The following is a 22,139-nucleotide window of genomic DNA, read 5'->3' on the forward strand; positions in this document are numbered from 1 at the left end:
GGGCCAGCGTCTTTGGAAATAAAAGCTCTGGGCAGACAGGAAGTGGAGGAAAGCATCCCTGTTTATTGATTTAGGACAGTGTGCAGGGCCCGTTGGTGACTGTGTCCCTCCGCTAATAAAGATGGCTGCCGAGCCAAAAGGGGGAGGGAGAAACATTTCACTGTCGCGATCGATTATTTTTGGTTGCCGTGCTGCGACGCGTACATAAAACTCAACATGGTATGGAAACGCTTCATTCTCTCGGTATTGGTATGGAAGTCTGTTCCTCAGCAACACATCCAAGGGAAGGCTGATTAATTGTCCTCTTAAGTCCTTGTAGTACCGCATGCTTCATCCAGGCACAGGCAGGAACCGCCGCCCCCTCCCCAAAAACCCCTTCAGTCTTGATGTCACTGGCTCAGGCTGACAATGTATCCGTGCAGCTGCTGTGAGAAGGCCTGCAGAGAGAACTTATCTTGCACCCTCTTCCTGCCAGCTCGTCCCATGTCCCCTCGGAGCCGCGGCTCCGCCACCAGCTTCTCCATGGCCTGAGAGAAGGCCTCCGCCGTGGGCTCGCACAGGAAGCCCGTCTCTCCGTCTGCCACGCTCTCCAGGGGCCCCCCGGATCTGACCGCGATAACGGGGCAGCGGCAGTACATGGCCTCGACGGGGACGATGCCAAAATGCTCCCTGTTCGGCGTGTACAGCACCGCGTGGCAAGCCCGCAGCAGCGCCACCTTGACAGAGTCCGAGGGGGAGCGCAAGAAAGTCACGCAGTCCTCCAAGTGGAGCTGCGACGCCAGCTCTTTCAACTCGGCGTAGTGCTCCACGTTCTCGCCGACTCGGTCGTCGTAACCCCCCGCCACCACCAAGTGAACGCCCGCTCTCTGGCCGGGAGTCAGAACGCTCCTCAGAGCCGCCAGGGCCTGAAGGGCCAGCCCCAGGTTCTTCTTTCGCTCGTATCGGTTTAGCGAGAGGAACAGGTGGGAGGTTCGCTCCGGGACCAGCCCCTCCGTACCCTCTGCTTCGGCGGGCGGACGGTCAAAGGTGCGCGTGTTGAGGGAGGGATAGAGGACGTCTGTCTGGACCCCTTTGAGACTTCGAAAGGTCTCCCTGAAGACTCCCGCGGTGAACTGGCTGTTTACCAGAATCTACACGCAAATAAAGTTGCATCAGGAGGATCGAACATTGCTGGATTTACAAGTGTACAGCGGTACCTTGACAAAATCTTACTTACTACCGAGCACTAGATGATATAGAATGAGTTTGTTTTTTTTCACGGCCGATAACAATAGCTGATATTTTGAAATGATACCCAGTGGCGGTAAAAGGGAAAATAATGTTCTCAAAATTTGAAATAATACAAACACCAACACTTAACTTTGTTTAAATATCTTAATACCTTCAAGTATACGACTACTGAACAACTCTACAGATTTCCTTGTTACAGAAACTAACATATTTTCCGCACTATAAGGCGCACCGCATTATAAAGCTCACATTCAATGACTGGGTAATTTTAAAAATGCTCTCACATATATATATAAAGCGCACCGCATCATAAGGTGCATAGAATAGACGCTACAGTGGAGGCTGGGGTTACATTCTGGATCCATTAGATGGAGGTGGACTAAAGGCTCAGTATTGATCCATATATAAGGCGCACCAGATTATAAGGCGCACAGTCGGCTTTTGAGAAAATTAAAGGCTTTTAGGTGTAACTTATCGTGCGGCAGATACGGTAAAGTAAAAACGGCTGCCGGGAAATGACCAAAATGTGATGAAGAAACTCCACCTGATCGCGTCGTAGTCAATACCAGCCGTAGCGACACCTCTGACTTGGGAGAAAAACTGCAGCACATTTTCCGAAATACACGAGTGGGTTGCGCTCAAGTATAAAGGCAAATTACGCGGGGGAGAGCCGCACTGACAGCGCAGTCGCCGCACGCGCGAGTAGCAAGAAGCCATAAATGGGAATTTTCCGGTGGTTTCCATTAACAATGTATCCAATAGGTCATGTGATACGTACTCTATCTTGACAATATGATGTTAAAGCCTCTCTCATTTAATAGTGTTTTAAGATTCGACAATTACAAATTTTCAGGGGCGCTGCCATTTTCGCGAGTCACATGACCTACGTGGGGAGATGTGACGTCTTACGCGCCGTTCCAAACGTTTGATTATATGGGACATAATTATGCCCAGCGCTGATTTCTCAGATTTATCCTCATCTGATGAAGAAATAGCAGTATCAGTTGATCGGGAAGACGGAGGAATACTTCCATACAGATGTGAACCTGTGGCTGTAAATAACGTCACCGAGCGTAATTCGTAATTGTCGATAAAAATCTACTCAAAACACTATTAAATGAGAGAGGATTCAACATCACATTATCAAGATAGAGTACATATTACATAACCTATTGGATACATGTCAATGCAAACCACCGGAATTCCCCCTTGAGGAGTCGCTGATGCACTTCAAATCGTTTATTGAACGGGACTAACAGTCAACCACACAAATACAAACAAGACCAGTCACAAAGATCGACTGTAGGCCACAACTCACATCCAGATCCTCACATGCGGACTAATCGACCCATTTGAGCCGTCTCTACTACAGCTCCTGCCCTCAGTCATGAGGCCAGGCCACTTCAAGTCATAAAAGTCATAAATACTGAGTGTGAGTGTGACTTTCTGCTTTACATTTATAAAACCATTTTATTTATTTACTTTTTCTTAATTGTTATACAACGCAGAATTATTTAACATTTTTAATGTTCAAAAAAATGGTTTTGGGGACTAGAACGGATAAATAATGGCATTTTAGTCATTTTCAACAGGGAAACATTTGATATCTGGGGAGCTTGGTCAAGGTACCGCTGTAGTCATTAGGAATTTAATTAATCCCATCTATCCGTCCATCCATTTTCTTTCCCGCTTATCCTCACAAGGGTCGCGGGGAGCGCTGGAGCCTATCGCAGCTGTCAACGGGCAGGAGGCGGGGTACACCAGCCAGTCGAAGGACACATATGAACAAACAATCAGCTGATCCACCGTGCCGCCTAATAAATCCCAAAATAATAATAATAAGACCCCAAAATAAATAAATATACATTACACATGTCCTGAATGCAGAGCATGATTTGGAAATGGAAGCACGGTTAGGACATCTGCCTCACAGTTTTCAGGACCGCGGTTCAAATCCTGGGCCCCCTTGTGTGGCGTTTGCATGGTTTCCCCGTGCATGCGTGGGCTTTCACTGGATACTCCAGTTTCCTCCCACATCCCAAAAACATGTAACATTAATTGGACACACTAAATTGCCCCTAGGTGTGAATGTGAGTGCGAACGGTTGTTTGTTTATATGTGCCCGACGACTGCCTGGCAACCAGTTCAGGGTGTAGCCCGCCTCCTGCCCAAAGATAGCTGGGACGGGCTTCAGCACACCCGCAACACTAGTGAGAATAAGCGGTACAGAAAATGGGTGGCATGACAATTTGGACACACTTAATTTAAACCACGCAAACATTTTTTGACAATTTTTTTTTTTTTTTAAAGAATCAGAATAGTAAATAAGGAACTGGAATCCAAATAATGAATCGGAATTGCTCAAATTCAAACAATGCCAAATCCTACACAAATTAGACTAAACTCAGACCTTGACCTCGATGTCAACGACAGCAATGTCAGGCTTAAGCGTTGTGTAATTTCCAATATCGCTTCGAAAAATATTCATTGTGGTGACTTGTGACTTTTCTCGACGTCATAACACTTACCTAATTTGTCTAAACAAACAAAACTTTTTGCAACAAGATTCATCACTTGCCTCGGGGGGACCAGTGTTAATTACCAAACGTTAACTCCAGCACGGTATTTGAACATCTTCAATCCCTTTTTTTTCTCCCTTCTTATTAAAACTGTTTGTCACACACAGTGCTGCGAAAAAAAGGATTTGCCCCAGTTTCAAATTCTCGTATTTTTGCATGGTTTTCCCAATTTAATGTTCTTCATGATAAATTTATCAGACAACAATAACCATAAACTAAAAATGCTTATATATAAAAAAAATTATATTAGACCTGTTCGATTAAGAAATCACTTAAATCAAGTATCACAAATCCATCCATCCATTTTCTTTGCCGCTTATCCTCACGAGGGTCGCGGGGAGTGCTAGAGCCTATCCCAGCTGTCAACGAGCAGGAGGCAGGGTACACCCTGAACTGGTCGCCAGCCAATAGCAGGGCACATCGAGACAAACAGTCACACTCACAATCACACCTTGGGGCAATTTAGAGTGTCCAATTATTGTTGCATGTTTTTGGGATGTCCAGAGAAAACCCACGCAGGCACGGCGAGAACATGGAAACTCCACACAGTCGGGGCCGGGATTGAACCCAGGTCCTCAGAACTGTGAGGCCAACGCTTTACAACCTTGATCCACCATGCTGCCTATGACAAATCATCAAAGAAAAAATGAACAAGAAATACAGTAATTTCATTTTTTTGGTGGTCTTAAACATTAATGCAGGGAAAAAAAAAATTCTATATATATATTTGGGCAGAGGTAATACTTTTGTGTCAAGAAAATTGACCTTTTAGGAAGGTCTTGTTAAAGATGGCATAATTGTTGGATATAATTTCAGAGATATCTGAATCGTGAGTCGCTCCTATTATCTTGTTTTTATCTAAGATGTTCTTTGAGTTTTATTATATTATATTGCACCTTGTGGAGAAGCGCTCATCATTTCGTTGTATGGACAGCATATCATGAAATTAAAGGCTTTTGATTTGATGACATCTACCCTTCGAGATTTACTGGTTCTGTACTCTTTTACATAAAATGTTTTGGGGTCTTCCCCCCCCCCCCCCCAATCTGTATGGGCCTGAGTGTATTACCCCCCACGCCTTTACGTACCATATCAGCCATCCCGGTGGTGCGCTCCTCCAAGAAGTCGATGGGAGCGCGGTAAAGCTTCTTCAGGGCCGATTTCCTTTGAGTCAACAGCTGGTCCGGGAAGTGGCAGTAGAATAAAACCTTCTTCCTGTGACGGGACAACCTCAACACTGGAATGCACACAGACACCTGAAGGAGGGATTTAAAAATATATAGAATTACCAAAAACATCTATTTTGTCTATAAAACTAAATATGCTAAACTGAAAAACGTCACTCACTTGATCACAGAAGACCACATCATACTCCAGCCCGCTAAAAAAGACCAAATAGAATGCCACGTAGATCATTCTCAGGTAAGCGCAGAGGGCATGAAGGTAGCCAAAAACGCTGGTGGGCAGCCAGTCACCCACACAAACCTGAGGAGTACGATATAATTCACGTATTCATTTTCCACGCACAAATGACAATTGCATGACTTGCTTGCTTGCTTACCACAGGTAAGTCCGGGTCAAGGGTCTCAGAGAAACAGTGGGTCGGGTCATGGTGAGCAGTCCAGATCTGGACGTCACATCCCTTGGACTTCAGGGCGACAGCTGCATCGACAACCAGACGCTCCGCTCCGCCTATCCCGAGGTCTGGATGCAGAAACACCACTCGCACCATCCTGGACATACACAGATAAGAGAATAATGGCAACGAGGGCAGCGTAGTCGAAACAGCTTGCAAATACAGAATAGCCTCTACATTAATACAGAAAGCTGTATGCACATCCGCCCATGCACATCAGTGTAAGTCACCAAAATAAGAACTATCCAATCAACATGTGGAGAACCCTATGGTTTACCTAAACGTGTGATTTAAACTTTAAAGAACCCCCTCACATTTGTCCCAAACAGCAGTAAACAAACATGAGGGTGGCAACGCCACCGTCTCAATCACCTGCCATGACGAAACTGAGTTGTTGGTAAAGACGTCAATAACATGAACGACCACAGGTTTAGCTATACAGTATATGAAAAGAGGAATGTCATCAATAACAGCAAAAAAAAGAAGAAAAAAAAAAGAACAGAAACGTCACGTTTAATGGAGACACGTTTCAAAACAACACACTGCACCCACATATCCGTCCCTACATATTTAACATTACGACATTTACCTTCGGTTATGTTAACCAAGTTCTGAAACCCGTGATTACCCGGTTTACTGACTCCCACTAACAAGAACTGTCATGAAACAAAAAGAGCTTCGGCGCCATTGTGGTTCTAAACTCTCATTTGAAAGCGAACAAGACGGACCTTCGACTCGCGCCAAAATGGCGCTGGTTTCCCCGTTGACAATCTCTGGTCTCTTAGAAGACACGTCACCAGAGAAGCCAGCGGTGCCTTTATTTTGCCTAGGAATAAAACAAACATTGGAAAATCTCATGAAATCCACAATAAAGTATACTTTTATTTATTAAAAATAAAAGTTGTTATAAAGCTAAATTTTACTTGTATGGTGCGTTATATGTGTTGTAATTTCCATGGTCAAGCTATGTTATAGACAGGCATCATTTTAGTCAACTATTGGGGTCCTTGACTTTTGCAGTCGTGTCCTTTTTACACAGACGTCAGATGAGCGGCTCCCTTCTCAAGTTTGGACCGCTCCATTCGCAACTAGCAGACGTTACCCCGAAGTGAACATCTGCGTTGAGAGGGAGCCTCGGACGCTGAGCACGCACCAAGACAAATAAAACAAAATGGTAAGAATATACAGCACGAGCTGCAGTTGAAACGAAGCGACGCAATAGAAACACAGCCGGCTTTTTGCTGCCTGTTAGCAGGCTGGCTAGCCTTAGCTTAACATTTGTGTACGTGGCTGTCCCACTGACAGTTTCAAAGCCTTTGTAACTTTAATTAAACCCTCAGTAACGAAAAGTTTGAATAATCAAATGAACATGATGCAAATAATGAAATGCACATGATGCAAATAATTAAATGCACATGATGCAAGTAGAAGTAAATAGATATGTAGTTCTTTAAATAGGCCTGTTACGCCTTGTTTCTAATACTAGTTGTCAGTTATTGTTTTAAAACTGTTTTTCCTCAGCCTGGACCTGCAGTCAGTGCAACCAATGTGGGGGCGTCGGGTCGTTCCCCCAGCAAGACTGTGGCCCCCCGTGCTGCAGGCTCCACAGTCAGACAGAGGTACACACACAAAAAAAGCTGCACGTTTGCTGAATTGTATGAAAGTAAAGCAAGTCATGACTACAACATCCGTGAATGTGCATGCAGAGATTGAAAGTGGTCAGGTGGAAGAGAAATGGTGAAAATGAAATAATGTTAGAATCTGTAGTAGGTATTTCCACCACCAGAACCTTTTCAGGAACCTCCCTATGCACCCTGGTAGTATTTCGTTTCCCCTGTATCACAAAAAAACTTCCATGGTACAAATTGTTCCCCAAGGATTATTTAGTTTCTCTTGTCCCCGTGGTTTGAAGCCGATCAGGAACTCTTGCTGAAGAACGCTCAATGGTTGACACAAACGTCACATCATTTATTTCACATCCACAGAGCCGCCATTACTGTATGCACAATACACAGCGTTATGGCAAGGCTCAAAATAAGTGAATTCATATAGCAACACACGGGTCAAAATGAGCACTTTGTGCCTTATTTTTAAAAAATCTGGTCTTTTTTTTTTTTTTTTATAAGGACAAATCAATGTTTGAAATGTGCAATCTGTTCATTTCTCACCTCAAAAAATTGGTCATGTAAATCTATTTACTTATACCAAATAGTAGAGTTAGATCTTTTACTCTTTTAAAATTAAGATATTTTCGCTGGTAATACAACTACTCTTGTCAGATTGACATTTTTAGGAGTAATATTACCAATGTAGTGTAAAATTTGGGATTTTTTTTTTCTCATTGTGATCTTGGTTTTATCATCAAATTACCACCTAAACATATTTTCTCCTTCTAAAATGAAGTTGTTGTGATATTGCAGTTTTATACTCAAATTTATAAAAGCCTCTTTATTACTAATTTAATACGGCATGTAAAAAGGATTTTACGGCCCTAAACTCCTTTACTGATTTTTTTTTTTTTTAATTTGTTTTTTTTTTTTTTTTTGTTTTGCACTCAAATTGTATTTTGCCTGTGAAACGTGTATTAATGGAAATTGATCAACAGTTTTGCTCGTAAGTTTACGTACCCAGGCAGATTCTTTGGAAAACAGAATGAATGGCCAGACAACACATTTTATTTTGAATAGAATTTAAATTAAGCTATCTTAGAATAACATAATCATTAAACAAAACCCAGCAATATTTTACAACAAATTACCAATATTTCACAGATTACTCCAAGATGTGTAAATGTGTGAGCACAACTGTACACAAATATTGGTACACGCTTGTGTGTTGCTCAGGAAAGCAACCAGCAGCAGTACCCGAAGTGGCGGCAGGACCACTGGGTCGGCCGGTACCGGAGGGATGTGGCGCTTTTACACGGAAGACTCGCCGGGTCTCAAAGTGTAAGTATGTTGTCTTAAAAAAAAAAAAAAAAAAAAAAAAAAGTCTGAAACTGGCGTGTTTTACGCATCATTTGGGATTAAAAGGTTGAAATTAGGCAGAAAAGTCTCATAACTTTTTATCCCACCACAAGCGTCACTCCCTATTATTTATATTTAAAAAAAAAAAAAAACATCCCATCTCCTGGTCGCATGCGGCGGCGTTTGATCGATGGCGACGCGCCACTTATCGAGTGTGTGCCGGGCGTGGAAGGAGGGCACACTCCTCGTACGGCGCTGTATATCGAGTGCACATTTGTTCCCGCGTTACACGCCGCTCGCCGAGCTTCATTAAAGGATCCACTCGGAAAGGTCAACTCAATTACAGCTTTCTGACGGGGGAGGGATGGAGGAGGCGGTTGGCATGGCGATGCCCCCCGCCACCCCCTCCTCCTACCCCGGTCGGCCTCTCCTTCAGAGATGAGAGCCCCTCCTCGCGTCAGCGGCTCGTCGATAAAACGAGTCGTGCCGCTAAAAGACTATCTGGCGCACTTGAAACCTAATGAGGAACCATTTAAAAGTTGTCAGCAAACACGTTTGTTTGCACACTTGCCGCTTTCCGAAGGCACTTGCAACGTGCGCGGTGTTACTCAGTTGGTGTGATGGCGTTTCGTCATCGGTAAGCTCATTGAGATACGCCTACAAACCTCGCCGATGACTTCGGATAAGTATTTTCTCACCATTCAATATTAACATCCATCCATTCATTTTGTTGGCCACTTATCCTCACGAGGGTCGTGGGGAGTGCTGGAGCCTATCCCAGCTGTCAACGGGCAAGAGGCGGGGTACACCCTGAACTGGTTGCCAGCCAATCGCTGGGCACATCGAGACAGACAACAGCCGCACACGCAATCACACCTAGGGGCAATTTAGAGTGTCCAATTAATGTTGGATGTTTTTGGGGTGTGGGAGGAAACTGGAGTGCCCGGAGGAAACCCACGCAGGCACGGGGAGAACATGCAAACTCCGCACAGGCGTGTTCGGGATTGGACCCGGGACCTCAGTACTGTGAGGCCAACGCTTTCCCAGCTGATCTACCGTGCCGCCACAATACTAACATAATTTCACAATTTCTTTGACGCAAGCCTTAATGAATGAACTGAATAAACTGAGTTAAAACTTCAACCCAAACTAGCACCATCACCTGTACAGTTGACATTTTACGTTGCATTAATAAAATGAGATGAAAACCACTCGCAGTGTTAAAAAAAAAAAAGCCTGTTTCTGCAGGGAATAATCTGTTAGTGATGCACCCAAATTAGCACCAAAGTGCAATTTTTTTATTTTTTATTTTTTTTGGGGGGCGGTGAATGTTCTGGACCTAAATACTGTCACGGCAATAACAGCCTACAGTCACTGTGTGATAATGACATAATTGTAGACCATAAATTTACTGCAATGCCTACAGAGCGCACCTAGTTATAAGCCTCGCCCAGTCCATTTGTAAAGGAAATACCATTTGGTACATATGTACGCCGCGGTTATGGAAAAGCCGCAAGTGCCCACATTGAAACATGAGATATTTACAAAGACAGACGGGACACAGAGAGTTTAAGGCTAGCACTGTGCTAACAGAGCCGGTTAAAAACTTACCGGTAAAAATCACTGAGACACGGGAGTAAGACGCTAGTGCCGTACTAACACGGCCGGACCGGTAAAAGTCACGTCCTCGGCACACATATTCCACCGGTCTCACTCTTACCTTTTCCGCTCAAGTGCCCCCTTGTGGCTGTTTAAAACATGCACAAATTAACCGCATAAACCCCAGGGTTGAAAGCGTGTTGGAAAAAAAGTCGCGGCTTATAGGCTGGAAATTACGGTAAATAAAGCACATATTCAACTAGTGGTAATATGAACAAATATGAATGTCTTTGTGCCGTAACTAGTCTCCCTGTTGTCCACCAACCTTGCTAATCTCCGCTTTTCGGCTAGTATGGTGGAACGCTTGTTGCGCGATGTGCATTTGAGCCTCCCCAGCTAACTTACAAACTAGCGCTAACGTGGCTAATTAACGATGCCGAGCTGCGGAGGTGAATGAACGTGCATAAATCGCTCATCTCCTCCATGACGGTCATTAAACTACATTTTGACAAGTATCGTGATGACGAAGAAAGGATAAGGTGAAAGGGCCTATAAAGTTAAAAAGTACATTGATATAATACATATTTAAAGTACAAGATAACCTTTATTAGTTCCGCAATGTGGGAATTTCTACCGTTTCATTTCAGTGGCAAGAGTGGATGCAGGAAATACAAAGCGCGTGCAAGAGAAGATCTTTGAATGCATCCGCCATTAAAAGGTTGATGCAATAAATACAGTAAAATAAATGTTAAGCGGTTTATGTCGCTTTTTTTTGTATGAAATTTGTTTCAGCCTTTGTTGCTTTTCAGTCTAGAACTTCTCAGTCAAGAATTTCTGTTTTGGTGCATCACTACTCTGCATTGTGCCATTGATAAAGAAATTTAAATTGGCATCAACATGGCAAGGTTCACTTTTATACCAAATTTATTGAAATATGTTTCAAGTTCTTGGCTATCGTCACACCACTCAATAAAATTTCAAGATTGTTTTTTTTTTTAAGATACAGATATGCAAATGACTATTCAAAATGATTCCTTCACTTTGTTTTTGCTGTATTTTTTTTTTTCCTCACAGAATAACTTTCATAGAAATGATAAGACTTTACAGATAATTTGAAAAGTACTTCCTCTTGGATGATTTTTCAGTTTCCATATGGCGAATTCGTTTGATCATGTCTGTCGCCGTAAAAGCGTCGCCACACCTCGTCGGGCTCTCTCACGCTCCGTCCCTTGGTGTAGAATTGTACAGGCAAGGCGAACTTGGCAAAAAAAAACGTTTGTGGCTTGGAAGCGCAAAGTTTCCGATAAGCGAGCGTTCTGCGACGTACAAACAGGCGCCGCATCTGTTCGGCGCAATTAACCGTCTTAATTGCGTTCCACCGGCTTCCTTTCATGTCTTGTGGAAAACAATAAAAAAAAAAAAATTCCAATCATGTCTTGTTTAGCAGGAATTAGTTTCTAAACACCTTTCTTGAATTATTAAACAGTGACTACACAGATTGCCGCCATGTTGTCTGGACAAGCAGTTGTCAAGCATCCACCTACACTTCTTATCCTCACTCAGCAATGAACTCTAATCGTGATTGCAGAATTGTGATGCCATCATTGACGAAATTATATATAATCTGTTAGTAAAATTGATTTGTGTGTTTTTGTCGTACCAGCGGCCCAGTCCCAGTGTTGGTGATGAGTCTGCTCTTCATCGCCTCCGTCTTCATGCTCCACATCTGGGGCAAGTACACCCGCTCTTAAGCCCCTGCCTGACGACTGACTTCCGAGCCGTCTTAACACAATGGACCAGGACCAAACTCCAGACCACCACCACCAACTCCACCTTTGCCACTCTCCTGTACAAAGCACGCAAAATTGGATTAGCATGGAAGACGTTTTCGGCGCTCGCACTTTCACGCGTGTGCCGTTTGTTTCCATTACGCCGAGTGCGGTGCTCAAGGACACTTCAGTTGATTTCAAGCCACCCCCCACCCACCCCCCAATACATTAAAGGGCATTGTTTTGTCATTTTACTGAACAAGCAAGAACAAAGGTGCATTTGATTCCACAGTCAAAAGAATAAAATTGTCAACAAGACGAAATTCAGTATAAATCACGTTGAAAAGTGAGTCATAAACTTTTCTTGTACTTCCACTAACCATAGACAGCGTTCACGGAGATGAGTCGAACGTTAATTTTCCGTAATTTGTTGAATTCAGGCATACATGAAGAAAACAAAGTGTTTTTTTTTTTTACTGCACAATTAAAAATGGGATAAAAAACAAGTTGTGATTTTTTTTTTTGTTTGTTTTTTAACTAGATTTGAATACCAAAAGCACTTTCATCACTCGGTTCCACCAGCTACATTTTGCTAAGTCAAAATTGCTACGGTTCATTATTTTGTGTTGTCTCATGACAGCCGTAGAAAACACGCATCTCAAATGTAAAACCAAAAAACTTTGAATGAATCTTTTGTCCCTCAATTGTGAAACAAACGACTGTTCATTTGAAGTCTTGTCACCTATGACCTTTCAGGAACCGCTAAAATAAAGAACACCATAGTTTCAGGTTGTTTGAAATGTTTTTTTTTTTTTTTTTTGGGGGGGGGGGTGATTAATTTATGACTAAATCGCTTTTAAAAGTGCAATACCCAATGTTTTTACATTTCCTTCCTGAGGGGGGCGCTGCAGACCACCCTCTGAATCTCACTGCTTTAATACACGTGAGAGCGGCCATGGATGAGGTTCTTTATAATCAATGACTACTCGAAGAAACTTTGTTTTACGACCAAAACGGCTTCAGATGAGTGACATTTTTCAGGTTGTTCTGAATATTTTAGGGGGGGTTCGATGTTTCGTATGCTGTTGTCATTGTAAAGGCAGTTCAGGCCGAACCTGCATCACCGGGTGAGCAGTGCGTTGAATATGAAACCGGCAGCTGTCTTGGCGTGCTCGCTTGTTGGTCGTGTTAAACGTCGCATTCGGGCCCTGTTGATTAATTCATCCTGTTGCTATGGCTCTGCCCTCCCAGAGGCCTCCGGTGTTCGTGGCAAAGCCGGGGCCGCTGTCCTGCCGCGCCGCGCTCCCCGAACGCTGAACTCCGCGGCCCAATTCGCGGTGGCACAACACGGCAGTGAGCCAGAATAATTCAACGTATGAATGAAATATGGAGGAGCTGTGTGACTCCCGGGCTGCGCGTGGTGGAGCGCTGCGACCTGTCGTCGGGAAATCTCATTTCAAGAGCGGCTTCTTCATTCTGAAGGGAAAACTTAGTTCCCCAACGATATCCAGCAAATAACACAAGTTCTTATTATAGTTACAATGGCGTGATTAGCAAATTCATAGAAACTGAGGTCGTACTTGTTTTTTTGTTTTTTTTTTTTTGAATGACAAAAATGTTACTGAGAATATTATAAAGTTAATTGTGGTGATGCTGACAGTTTGACCGGAACGGATTTTGATAGTTCCACCTTCAAGCCCAAGTGTCATGCCGATAAACATTCTAAAATGGACTTTGTAATGAAAAATACATATAACATTACTTCACTACAATGTCTATACAAAAAAATAAATATAGGCAGAGAGCGTGTCATCCATGCACAAAGTCACAAAGTCTCATTCGACATTCAAGTGGTAGTCATATTGGCAGCATCTTCTGTTCGTGATGTCACACTGGGACACTCGCCATTGAAAACACACTGTGGCCCCCGACTATGGGAGGCGACATGCCCCTTCTGACACGGAAGCTCTTTTCAAAGAAGACAACATATCAGAACCGAGTGAAGTGAACGGGGCAATATTACCCTATCGTTTCGAGCCATATTTAGAAGATATGCGGATCGCCACCAAACCGCCTCCCCGTCCGATCCACCTACACGGCGGTGATAAAAACATTGCTGCCTGCGAGCGACGACGCCGCAGCCAAACCACCTCCATACCCGATCCACCTCTGCAGTGGAGATGAGCCTCCGCGGCGGCACATCGACCCATTTAGCACCCCTGACTTACGAATTACGTCCCCCCTCAAGTATTATTATTTTTTTTAGTAGCTCTATACACACCTCCCTGTCATTTGGAACCCATGAAGTTTTCGTCCTTTGCACCTGTGCAATCCATTTTTCACGACGAACCGGGTCTTTTGGAAAAGTATGAAGCGCAAATCCATCCTCCCAAGTGTTCGAGCAATATCCGGCATTTTGGCTCACACGAAGGAACAACGAGCTCCCTTCCGGCAGGTAAAACTAGCATAAACATACGAAACCGCGTGAGGGCGCTACTGCCCTGTACGTCACGTCCTGCTTTTTGCCGAAAACAAATCCCTCGAGAGGATTTTCATGGGCGGGAGTTACAAAAAGGCATATACGTCAAAATCAGGTTTTGTGGTGAAAAAACGGACGGGTCCATACCGGATGTCATTTTTTTTTTCCATTAATAACATACTAAACATCATGCATTTCATGACAGTGGACCTTTAAATTCCTCCTTTCTACCCTTCTCATACATGTTTTGTACAATTCTATTCTATTTTTCTGACAATCCAGACATACTGCATCAGAATACTCTCTCATAGTCTTTCGCTAGCGCTACGAAGACACAACGTAGCTCTTTCTGTCACTGTACTTGGAATAAACCAAATAATGCCTCCACGCTAAGTTTCGGTCAAGTACTAACTTCTGTCCGTTGTCTGGCCTCCAGCACTGTCTGCCATCACATTTCCAAACTATGGAGGAATGTTTGGTTCGGCAACTCTGCACACCACCCTTGTTCTGAAAAATGCTTTTCCTTCATTCCTGCCAGAATTGTATTGATCAACATGGTCAAAAACGCCCACACCCACCTTTGCTAAATATGCACCATAACTGCCTCTTCTAATCTTCCTCCTTTTCTCTTTCCTTATTCATCAACTCCTCGGGAAAAAATAAAACCTAAAATAAAAGCTAAGAACGACTACCCCTCACTCCACAGGTGAAACCTGAAGATTTGCCACATATGGGGTGTTTTATTTTTGAGCCGATCACACGGTTGGTAAAGCTCGGAAGGGATAGGTAGGATGGATTGATCGGCGGTAGGGGGGCAAGTGAATCCCGAGGGACGTCCCAAAGAGTGGGGGGGATTATTGGTAGAGAAGAAATATTGACTTTTGGAAGTTTTTTGGGAGCATATCAAAAAGCAATTCATTGGACTTCAATCCTGACTCGTCTCGCAGTTCCTTGGAACCTCATTGTTTTTGGCGGTGACTGGTTTCCTCCAAAAATGACATCCGGGCAAACCACATGCAGGTTAATGCATATCCTGTACTGTACCTTTAAATATAGCGTGGCTTCTATCTCATCCCTCTCGCACACAGGCCTGATTGGTGAAGTGCACTAGCGATGGTTGTTCTTCTGGAAGGTTCTTCGCTTTCCACAAAGAAATGCTGGCGTTTTGACCGTTAGGTTCTTAGTCACCTCCCGGACTAAGGCGCATCTCTCCTGATCTCTCATTTTCCACAGTCGGTCAACACTAGTAAGATTCTTTCCTCAGACATGTCCCTCAAGACAACCAACACAGTTTTTGACATTTACAAACAATATCGTTGGCTTCATGTTTGTTTATTTTTTAGCAAATGTCCAATCAACTGATTTGACCACAGGTGGATTCCAATTAAGCGGAAGAAACGTCTCCACAACGATCAATTGAATTTTGAGCGTCACGTTTTGGTTTCAATTCCAAATGATCTACTTGGGAGGTTCTATTGTATAATGATCTCTCATGTGAAAGAACAAAAAATCTCTCAGGTAGACTCATTTGGACATGCAAAATAGATACAAATCTCCTGTAACATTTCAACAAATGCCAACACGTCGAAACCGTCACGTCAAGCCGGTGACGTGACCTTTTTTTACTATCAAATTGTTATCTGTAACAAACGGAGTCGCGCTCGTTTATTTCATCTTTCCGACACACCCATCAGACTAATTTGATTATTATGTCTTGCACGCCAATTCCATTGTTGGACATTCAATCACTCGCTTTGGAACGAGACGCTATCAGACAGGAACAACGAATATTCCACAGATCCGCAAAAGCAGATAAATACGTAAAGTGAAATGAAATATGTTTTGCTCACTAGTCCATCATTTTGCTCACGAACAAATTTCGAGAGGCCGCCGCAAAATTATGAACTCACAGAATCACGCATTTAAATCATTGCAAACGTTTTAACACAAAAGGAAAATGTATAGCGGCATGTTGGATCAGCTAGTAAAGCGTTGGCCTCACAGTTCTCTGGCCCACATGTGCAGAGTTTGCATGTTCTACCCGTGCCTGCGTGGGTTTTCTCCGGGCACTCCGGTTTCCTCCCACATCCCAAAAACATGCAACATTAATTGGACACTAAATTGCCCCTAGGCGATTGTGAGTGTACCCCGCCCCCTGCCTGTTGACAGCTGGGATAGGCTGCAGCACTCCCCGCGACCCTTGTGAGGATAAGCGGCAAAGAAAATGAATGGATGGACGGAAAAAGTATACAGTATTACGGGGCAAAGCAAAGAAAACCTGAGATTTACTCACGTAGGCCACGTTAAACTCTGTGACCCCCCCCCCCCCAACACACACATACACCACTTGGGTGTCCCCTCCCACCGGCATCAGGGGGCCACGTCACGCCTGGTGATGCCCGTGTGACTGCCGACAACTGGGCGGTGATGCTTATGACCTGCTGGCTGGCGAGAGAGCTGGCGGTGACTTGGGGGGGGGGGGGGCGGAAAGGGGTTGGGGGCGGGGGTTTACATGTGGCCGAGCCGACCGTCGCCTCTATACCAAAGTGGCTCAGGTATCAGCCTTGTGCTTTCTAATATTAAAAACACCCCACGGGCGTTTGTAAGTGTATTTTTAGGCGACTGTATGTTCCACTCCTTGTGCAGCTCCGTGAGGGGGGGGGGCATGAGGGATGGGCTCTGGACCATCAAGTAATATCAACTTTTACTACAAAGTAACCTCAATGAAGGCCAATTATTCGTGCTGTATACCAAATCAACATTCCAAACCGAAATGAAGTGATTTGTTCTTTTCTTTTTTCTTTTTTTTCGTCCCGCCACTTTCCTGGTAACTTTCCACTGCAACACAACTTCGACTTGACTACCACGAAAGCGGATCGAATCCACACCTTCCACCGTCACGCCGCGTTTTTTTTTTTTTTTTTTGTTTTGTTTTTTTGCGGGATCGCCGCGAGATTACTCGAGCCCAAATGAGCGGTAGCTACAAAGAATCTCCTGTGACTTTTTATTTGATGAGTCATTTTCTTGGCTTGTTCACGTTGCCCCTGGATCAAAACCTGCCCACGCCGTCTAAAAATAAGGTAAAAATAACAAGATCAATATTCCGGACGAACAGCACAAAAGCAAGCACGAATCGTGTCGATACGGCGGCACGGGTGCGATTATCAACGCGGTACACGTGATCGCGATCCGTCTGAAAACCTGTTGCACATTCCGGTCTCACATTTTCAACACGATAATCTTAAATTAGTAACCAGAAGTTATTTACCTAACATCCTTTTAGTCATCCACGTGGCTCCGGCGGATCCACTTGCCCGACCGCACATGACATAATCCAACGCACAATATTCTTTGATGAGCTTCCACAAACCTCAAACTATGTTGCGATTCCACCTTCGCAATTATATAAACCCCGCCAAGCCAGAAGATTTGCATATACTGTACTTCAAGAACTGCTTAATTTGCATGTGACTTGCGCTCTTCCTGTTTCACGCTCGTATTGTTTCCTTCCCGATCCCACGTTATTGTGTGCGTGCGTGCGTAATGCAAGCCTTGAAAAAAATGAAAATCTGCAAATCTTTTTCTTTATGTTCAGTATGTTTGTGTCACAATGTTTCCCAAAAAGTGTATTGCAGTTCCTTGACCTTCAACCTGGTCTAAATTTCCCACAGAGATTAAACTATAATCATCCATCCATCCATTTTCTTCATCGCTTATCCTCACGAGGGTCGCCGGGAGTGCTGGAGCCTATCCCAGCTGTCGACAGGTGCGGGAGGCGGGGTTACACCCTGAACTGGTCGCCAGCCAATCGCAGGGCCCATCGAGACAAACGGTCCCAATCACAGTTTAGAGAGTACAATTAATGTTGCGTGTTTTTTGGGATGTGGGAGGAAACCGGAATGCCCGGAGAAAACCCACGCAGGGAAAGGGGAAAACGTGCAAACTCCACAAAGGCGGGGCCGGGATTGAACCCTGGACCTCAGAACTTTGAGGCCAACGCTCTACTAGCTGATCCAACGTACCGCTATACATTTTCCTTTTGTGTTAAAACGTTTGCGCTGATTTAAATGCGTGATTCTGTGAGTTCATAATTTTGCGACGGTCTCTCAAAATGTGTTCGTGAGCAAAACGATGGAACGATGGCCAACGCTTTCCAGCTGAGCCCACCGTGCCGGCTAATACCAACCAATCAAATAAATAAAAAAAAAAAAAAACTTTTCATAAATTCTGAGATCTTCCAACGCACCTTTCCGAGTTGTGGTTCTCAAATTTCCATTATTGCGAGGGAAACGCAGGATTAAACACGATTCCCGAAAAATCGCAACGCAAAAAATAGAGCAGTCCAAGTGGAACGCATTACTAATGCTTTCCTGCGTCGCTTGTTAAGCAGGAGAAGGGCTACAGTGTGTAAAGCAGCCGCCGTGCCAATGCTCACCAGTTGCTTGCATGGATGAGCCGATGTCGGGAGAGGCAGGTAAAGCAAATCCAAAGACGCAACCTACCGGGGGGGGAAGAATTGCCGACTTGCACATTTTTTTCTCACTGAGATTTGTCATGGTGAATGACTGATGAGGAGGGACGGACGCAGACGAGGAGAAAACACGGCCGCGCTTGTGTGTATTAGCTTTGAGCGCTTTTCTGTATTTATTATTAAGAGGGCGAGAAATACACGAGATCGCGGGAGCTTTTGTGCGTTTAGCGCGCGCCGGTAATTCATTTATGAGGGCGTTTCATATTGATGACTCTTTTTGTGAGTCAGTGATTTGGAGGCACCCACAAATGACTTTGATTCCGCCTCGCGTTTGTTGCGAGAACGCGACGCTGACCTTTCCGGTTGCTTTTTTTCCTCCAACGTGCTTTCGCAGTCACACGGCTTGGCCGCCGTTGAGTCACAAATTTTTACAAGGCGGCCCACAAACGTGGCGTTTTGCGCGTCTGCGGGATTCGAGTCGTCGTCGGATGTCGTGTTTTATATTGCACCCGCAGGATCTCCATTATTGATGAGATCGATGCTTGGATGGAGCCAAGCTGGATGCAGGTCGACCCGATGCCCTCGAGACTCCTTCTATCCACCCCGCCCCGATCCTGCGGCCTCCATTTACCTCACAATATTACCTTATTTTTTTCCACCCCCCCCCCACTACTGTATGGAGACAACAGTTGTGAACATCAAAACTGGAGGTGCCCCCGAAAGGGGTGCGAGGCGTGCACCGGTGGGCTTGGATGCCTTGACGGACGGACAAGGCTGCGAAGACACCCCCTACAAAATAGTAGAAGGATGTGTGTGTGTGTGTGTGTGTGTGTGTGTGTGTGTGTGTGTGATGGGTGGGGGGTGGAGGTTGGGGGGGGGAAGGCGGTATATGAAGTGTCAGACAGCCACGAACCAGCAGAGAGGTGTAAAATTCCGCACTGTCGTCAATACATGTACATTTGCTGTCCTGCTCTCAAGTAATTGCCCTCTGGATTCTTACATGTCTTCAGTATGGGCTTAATTTTTTATCAGATAAAAATTCACAAAAGATGGAGGAAAAAAAACCGCCTTAAAGCTCTAATCCAGAGGACCTATATATTTTTTATATAATCACACAAACGTAGCTAATTTTTCATAAATAAAATATTTTTTAAAATCTCAACACAACAGAAATGAAATAAATTAGCGCCAGAGTGCACGTTTTCTTCGTAATCCGAATCCCTCCGATGTCCGTTTCAAACCGAGGCTCTGTTGAAGCTGCCTCCGTGCGACGTCACACCTAGACAACCCCAGTAAAGACGATGGCTTCCTACATAGACAATCATACGCGCTGCGAGTGGCATCTAGAGGAGATAGATAGCAGTGAAGAAGTTTTTATGGAATGCTCTGTGGAAGAGAATTTTCTCATTTTTCCCATGCAGGTGTAATTCAACCATATATGTTCGGACCGGAGTTGACGAATGCAAACACAACGACGGGATTCGGCGAGACCTGACGAAGTTGACGTGGAACTTCGCGCCCAAAACAAAGACTGGTAGCTGCCTCGAGAAATCTACGTACACCTTGTTGGCGAAATAATCTAATTCAAAGACGTTTAAACGTCTGATGCTCCTCGCACACGACAGTGAGTCGTTTGTTGTTGTCGTACTAGCGAGCAAAAATGGAAAACTTTGGTATCGTTCTGCGTTTAAAGATTTAGCCCGTATTTGAAATAATGCAACTAACACTTGAGAGAACACACCGCCGTCGTCAAATTTCAGCAAGACCGTAGCGTCAACAGTACGCTAACTTTATACAGTGCCCAAATTTCGTCACCTCGTAAACATCACGTGGATACGGATATTAGCTGACATATATATTTGTATCGGTATTGTACTTACATTAAAAACGAGGTAGATGGGCTAAAAAATTGAACACGTACGTCCTTACTTGCTACCGAAACTGAGTGAACGCTGTACTGGGTTTTCAGAGCACTTCTCCGTGAAATGCTTGGAAGATTACGGTCCACTTTGATCTGTAAGTCCGATGCGCCAGCTTTGTCTTCACAAACCTGGTCCATAACCTGCCTATCCGTTCGTGTTTCGGCCATTCCTGTAAGCTGACTGCGTCAGCGTTTGACGCTGAACAGCCGTAGACAACACACTTCCTCGATCACCATCTTTGCTAGCTTTTTCACTCTCTGGCTAAATGTTGTCGTGAAGTGACGTCGCATTCCGGCGAGTAACGGAACTTGCCGAATCTAAGTGACATTCCGAACAAAATCTTGACACTGACTTTGACGCTAATTTATTTCATTGAAATTCATTTTTCATTTTCATAGGAAATTTGAGCTACATTTGTATAATAGACAAATAAAATACTTTTCCTCTGGACTAGACCTTTAATGTTCATTTCGGACAACCGGATAGTTAGTACATTGTGTTTTTGTTTTTTTTTTTTAATTTTTAATTATAGGTCTAGAGTGCTGCCTTGACTTTTGAGTTCAACTTGTTTTGAGAGCACAATCGTAACTCAAAACACTCATATCTCAAGTCACCTTTCCCTGCTGAAATGGACGAAACTGTAGTTTAGTTGATCAAAGCTTTTGTCACTTTGGAACTGATCACGAATAGGGGAGAGAGACCAGAAAACATTTTCACAATTATTCCCGAGACCCGCCAAAGGGCCGGCCTCCCCTCAGTCTTTGTTCTCTATTGCCCCCCAGCTCTGCCCCTGTTTATATCGGGGACACAAACGATAAAGCACGACACAACCGTGTCGCTGTAAAAATAAAAAAACACAAGCGCCTTCTTCACCCTGAATGATTTATCCAGACGTTGTCGCTCTCTTCCTGTGTGTGATCTCCAGCCACAACTCACACAACTTTCACGACTTTGAAAACAAGCCTCACTGACGCGAACTACGACTCTCAGGCCCTGGGAACTTCAACTCGCACAAGGAGACATCAGTGCGTCGAGCCGGGCTGCGCTCTGAGGCCTCGCCGGTGATGTCAGCGAGCGGGCCGGCGTGATGGCTCTTCTGCGGTTTGGGACCGCAGCTGGGAAAGACTCCCGGGGGAGCGCTGGGAAAGAAGCCGCGACGACGGAACAGGGGACGCCCTGGGCGCAGAATCGAAAACACATAGCGATGATGTTCTCTTTCTGCGTAGTATCGTCATATGCAGTTGCTAAAATCATCATGTGTGACGCTCTCACACCGCCCACCATTCATATCACAATAGAAAGCCTGAGCTGACTCAGTCCATCATTTTCTGTGTGTGTGTGTGTGTGTGTGTGTCTGGCTAAGTGTGCGTGTTTGGGGACAGTCGAGGGATGCTGGCAAAGCAAAGGTTGAGAGGGGGTCCGGGGGGGGGCGGGGGGTTTATCCACACTCTGGCACGCTTCGCTCTTGACACATGGAGGATAAACATC

General features: G+C 44.5%; 2 protein-coding genes across 4 annotated transcripts; one reads left to right on the forward strand and one right to left on the reverse strand.

Moving 5' to 3' along the window:
* Nucleotides 1–43: 43 nt before the first annotated feature.
* alg2 (ALG2 alpha-1,3/1,6-mannosyltransferase) lies at nucleotides 44–6,274 on the reverse strand. 3 transcript variants are annotated; one of them, XM_061819494.1, is made up of 6 exons: nucleotides 6,035–6,200; nucleotides 5,818–5,879; nucleotides 5,371–5,542; nucleotides 5,157–5,294; nucleotides 4,898–5,065; nucleotides 44–1,130 (listed from the first exon to the last, which is right to left on the reverse strand). In XM_061819494.1, exons 2-6 carry the CDS (start codon nucleotides 5,859–5,861, stop codon nucleotides 390–392), a joined length of 1,263 nt encoding a protein of 420 aa, XP_061675478.1. In that variant the 5' UTR covers nucleotides 5,862–5,879; nucleotides 6,035–6,200; the 3' UTR covers nucleotides 44–389. The 3 variants fall into 3 exon arrangements, with proteins under 3 accessions (XP_061675478.1, XP_061675480.1, XP_061675479.1); XM_061819496.1 differs by lacking the exon at nucleotides 5,818–5,879 and having other exon boundaries at nucleotides 6,174–6,274; XM_061819495.1 differs by lacking the exon at nucleotides 5,818–5,879.
* A 186-nt stretch (nucleotides 6,275–6,460) lies between these two features.
* Nucleotides 6,461–12,567, forward strand: sec61b (SEC61 translocon subunit beta). The gene is made up of 4 exons (XM_061819502.1): nucleotides 6,461–6,619; nucleotides 6,967–7,064; nucleotides 8,289–8,393; nucleotides 11,674–12,567. The coding sequence occupies exons 1-4, from the start codon at nucleotides 6,617–6,619 to the stop codon at nucleotides 11,759–11,761; spliced, it is 294 nt and encodes a 97-aa protein (XP_061675486.1). The 5' UTR covers nucleotides 6,461–6,616; the 3' UTR covers nucleotides 11,762–12,567.
* Nucleotides 12,568–22,139: the final 9,572 nt, after the last annotated feature.

This window comes from Syngnathoides biaculeatus, chromosome 5, assembly GCF_019802595.1.
Source record: "Syngnathoides biaculeatus isolate LvHL_M chromosome 5, ASM1980259v1, whole genome shotgun sequence".
NCBI lineage: Eukaryota > Metazoa > Chordata > Actinopteri > Syngnathiformes > Syngnathidae > Syngnathoides > Syngnathoides biaculeatus.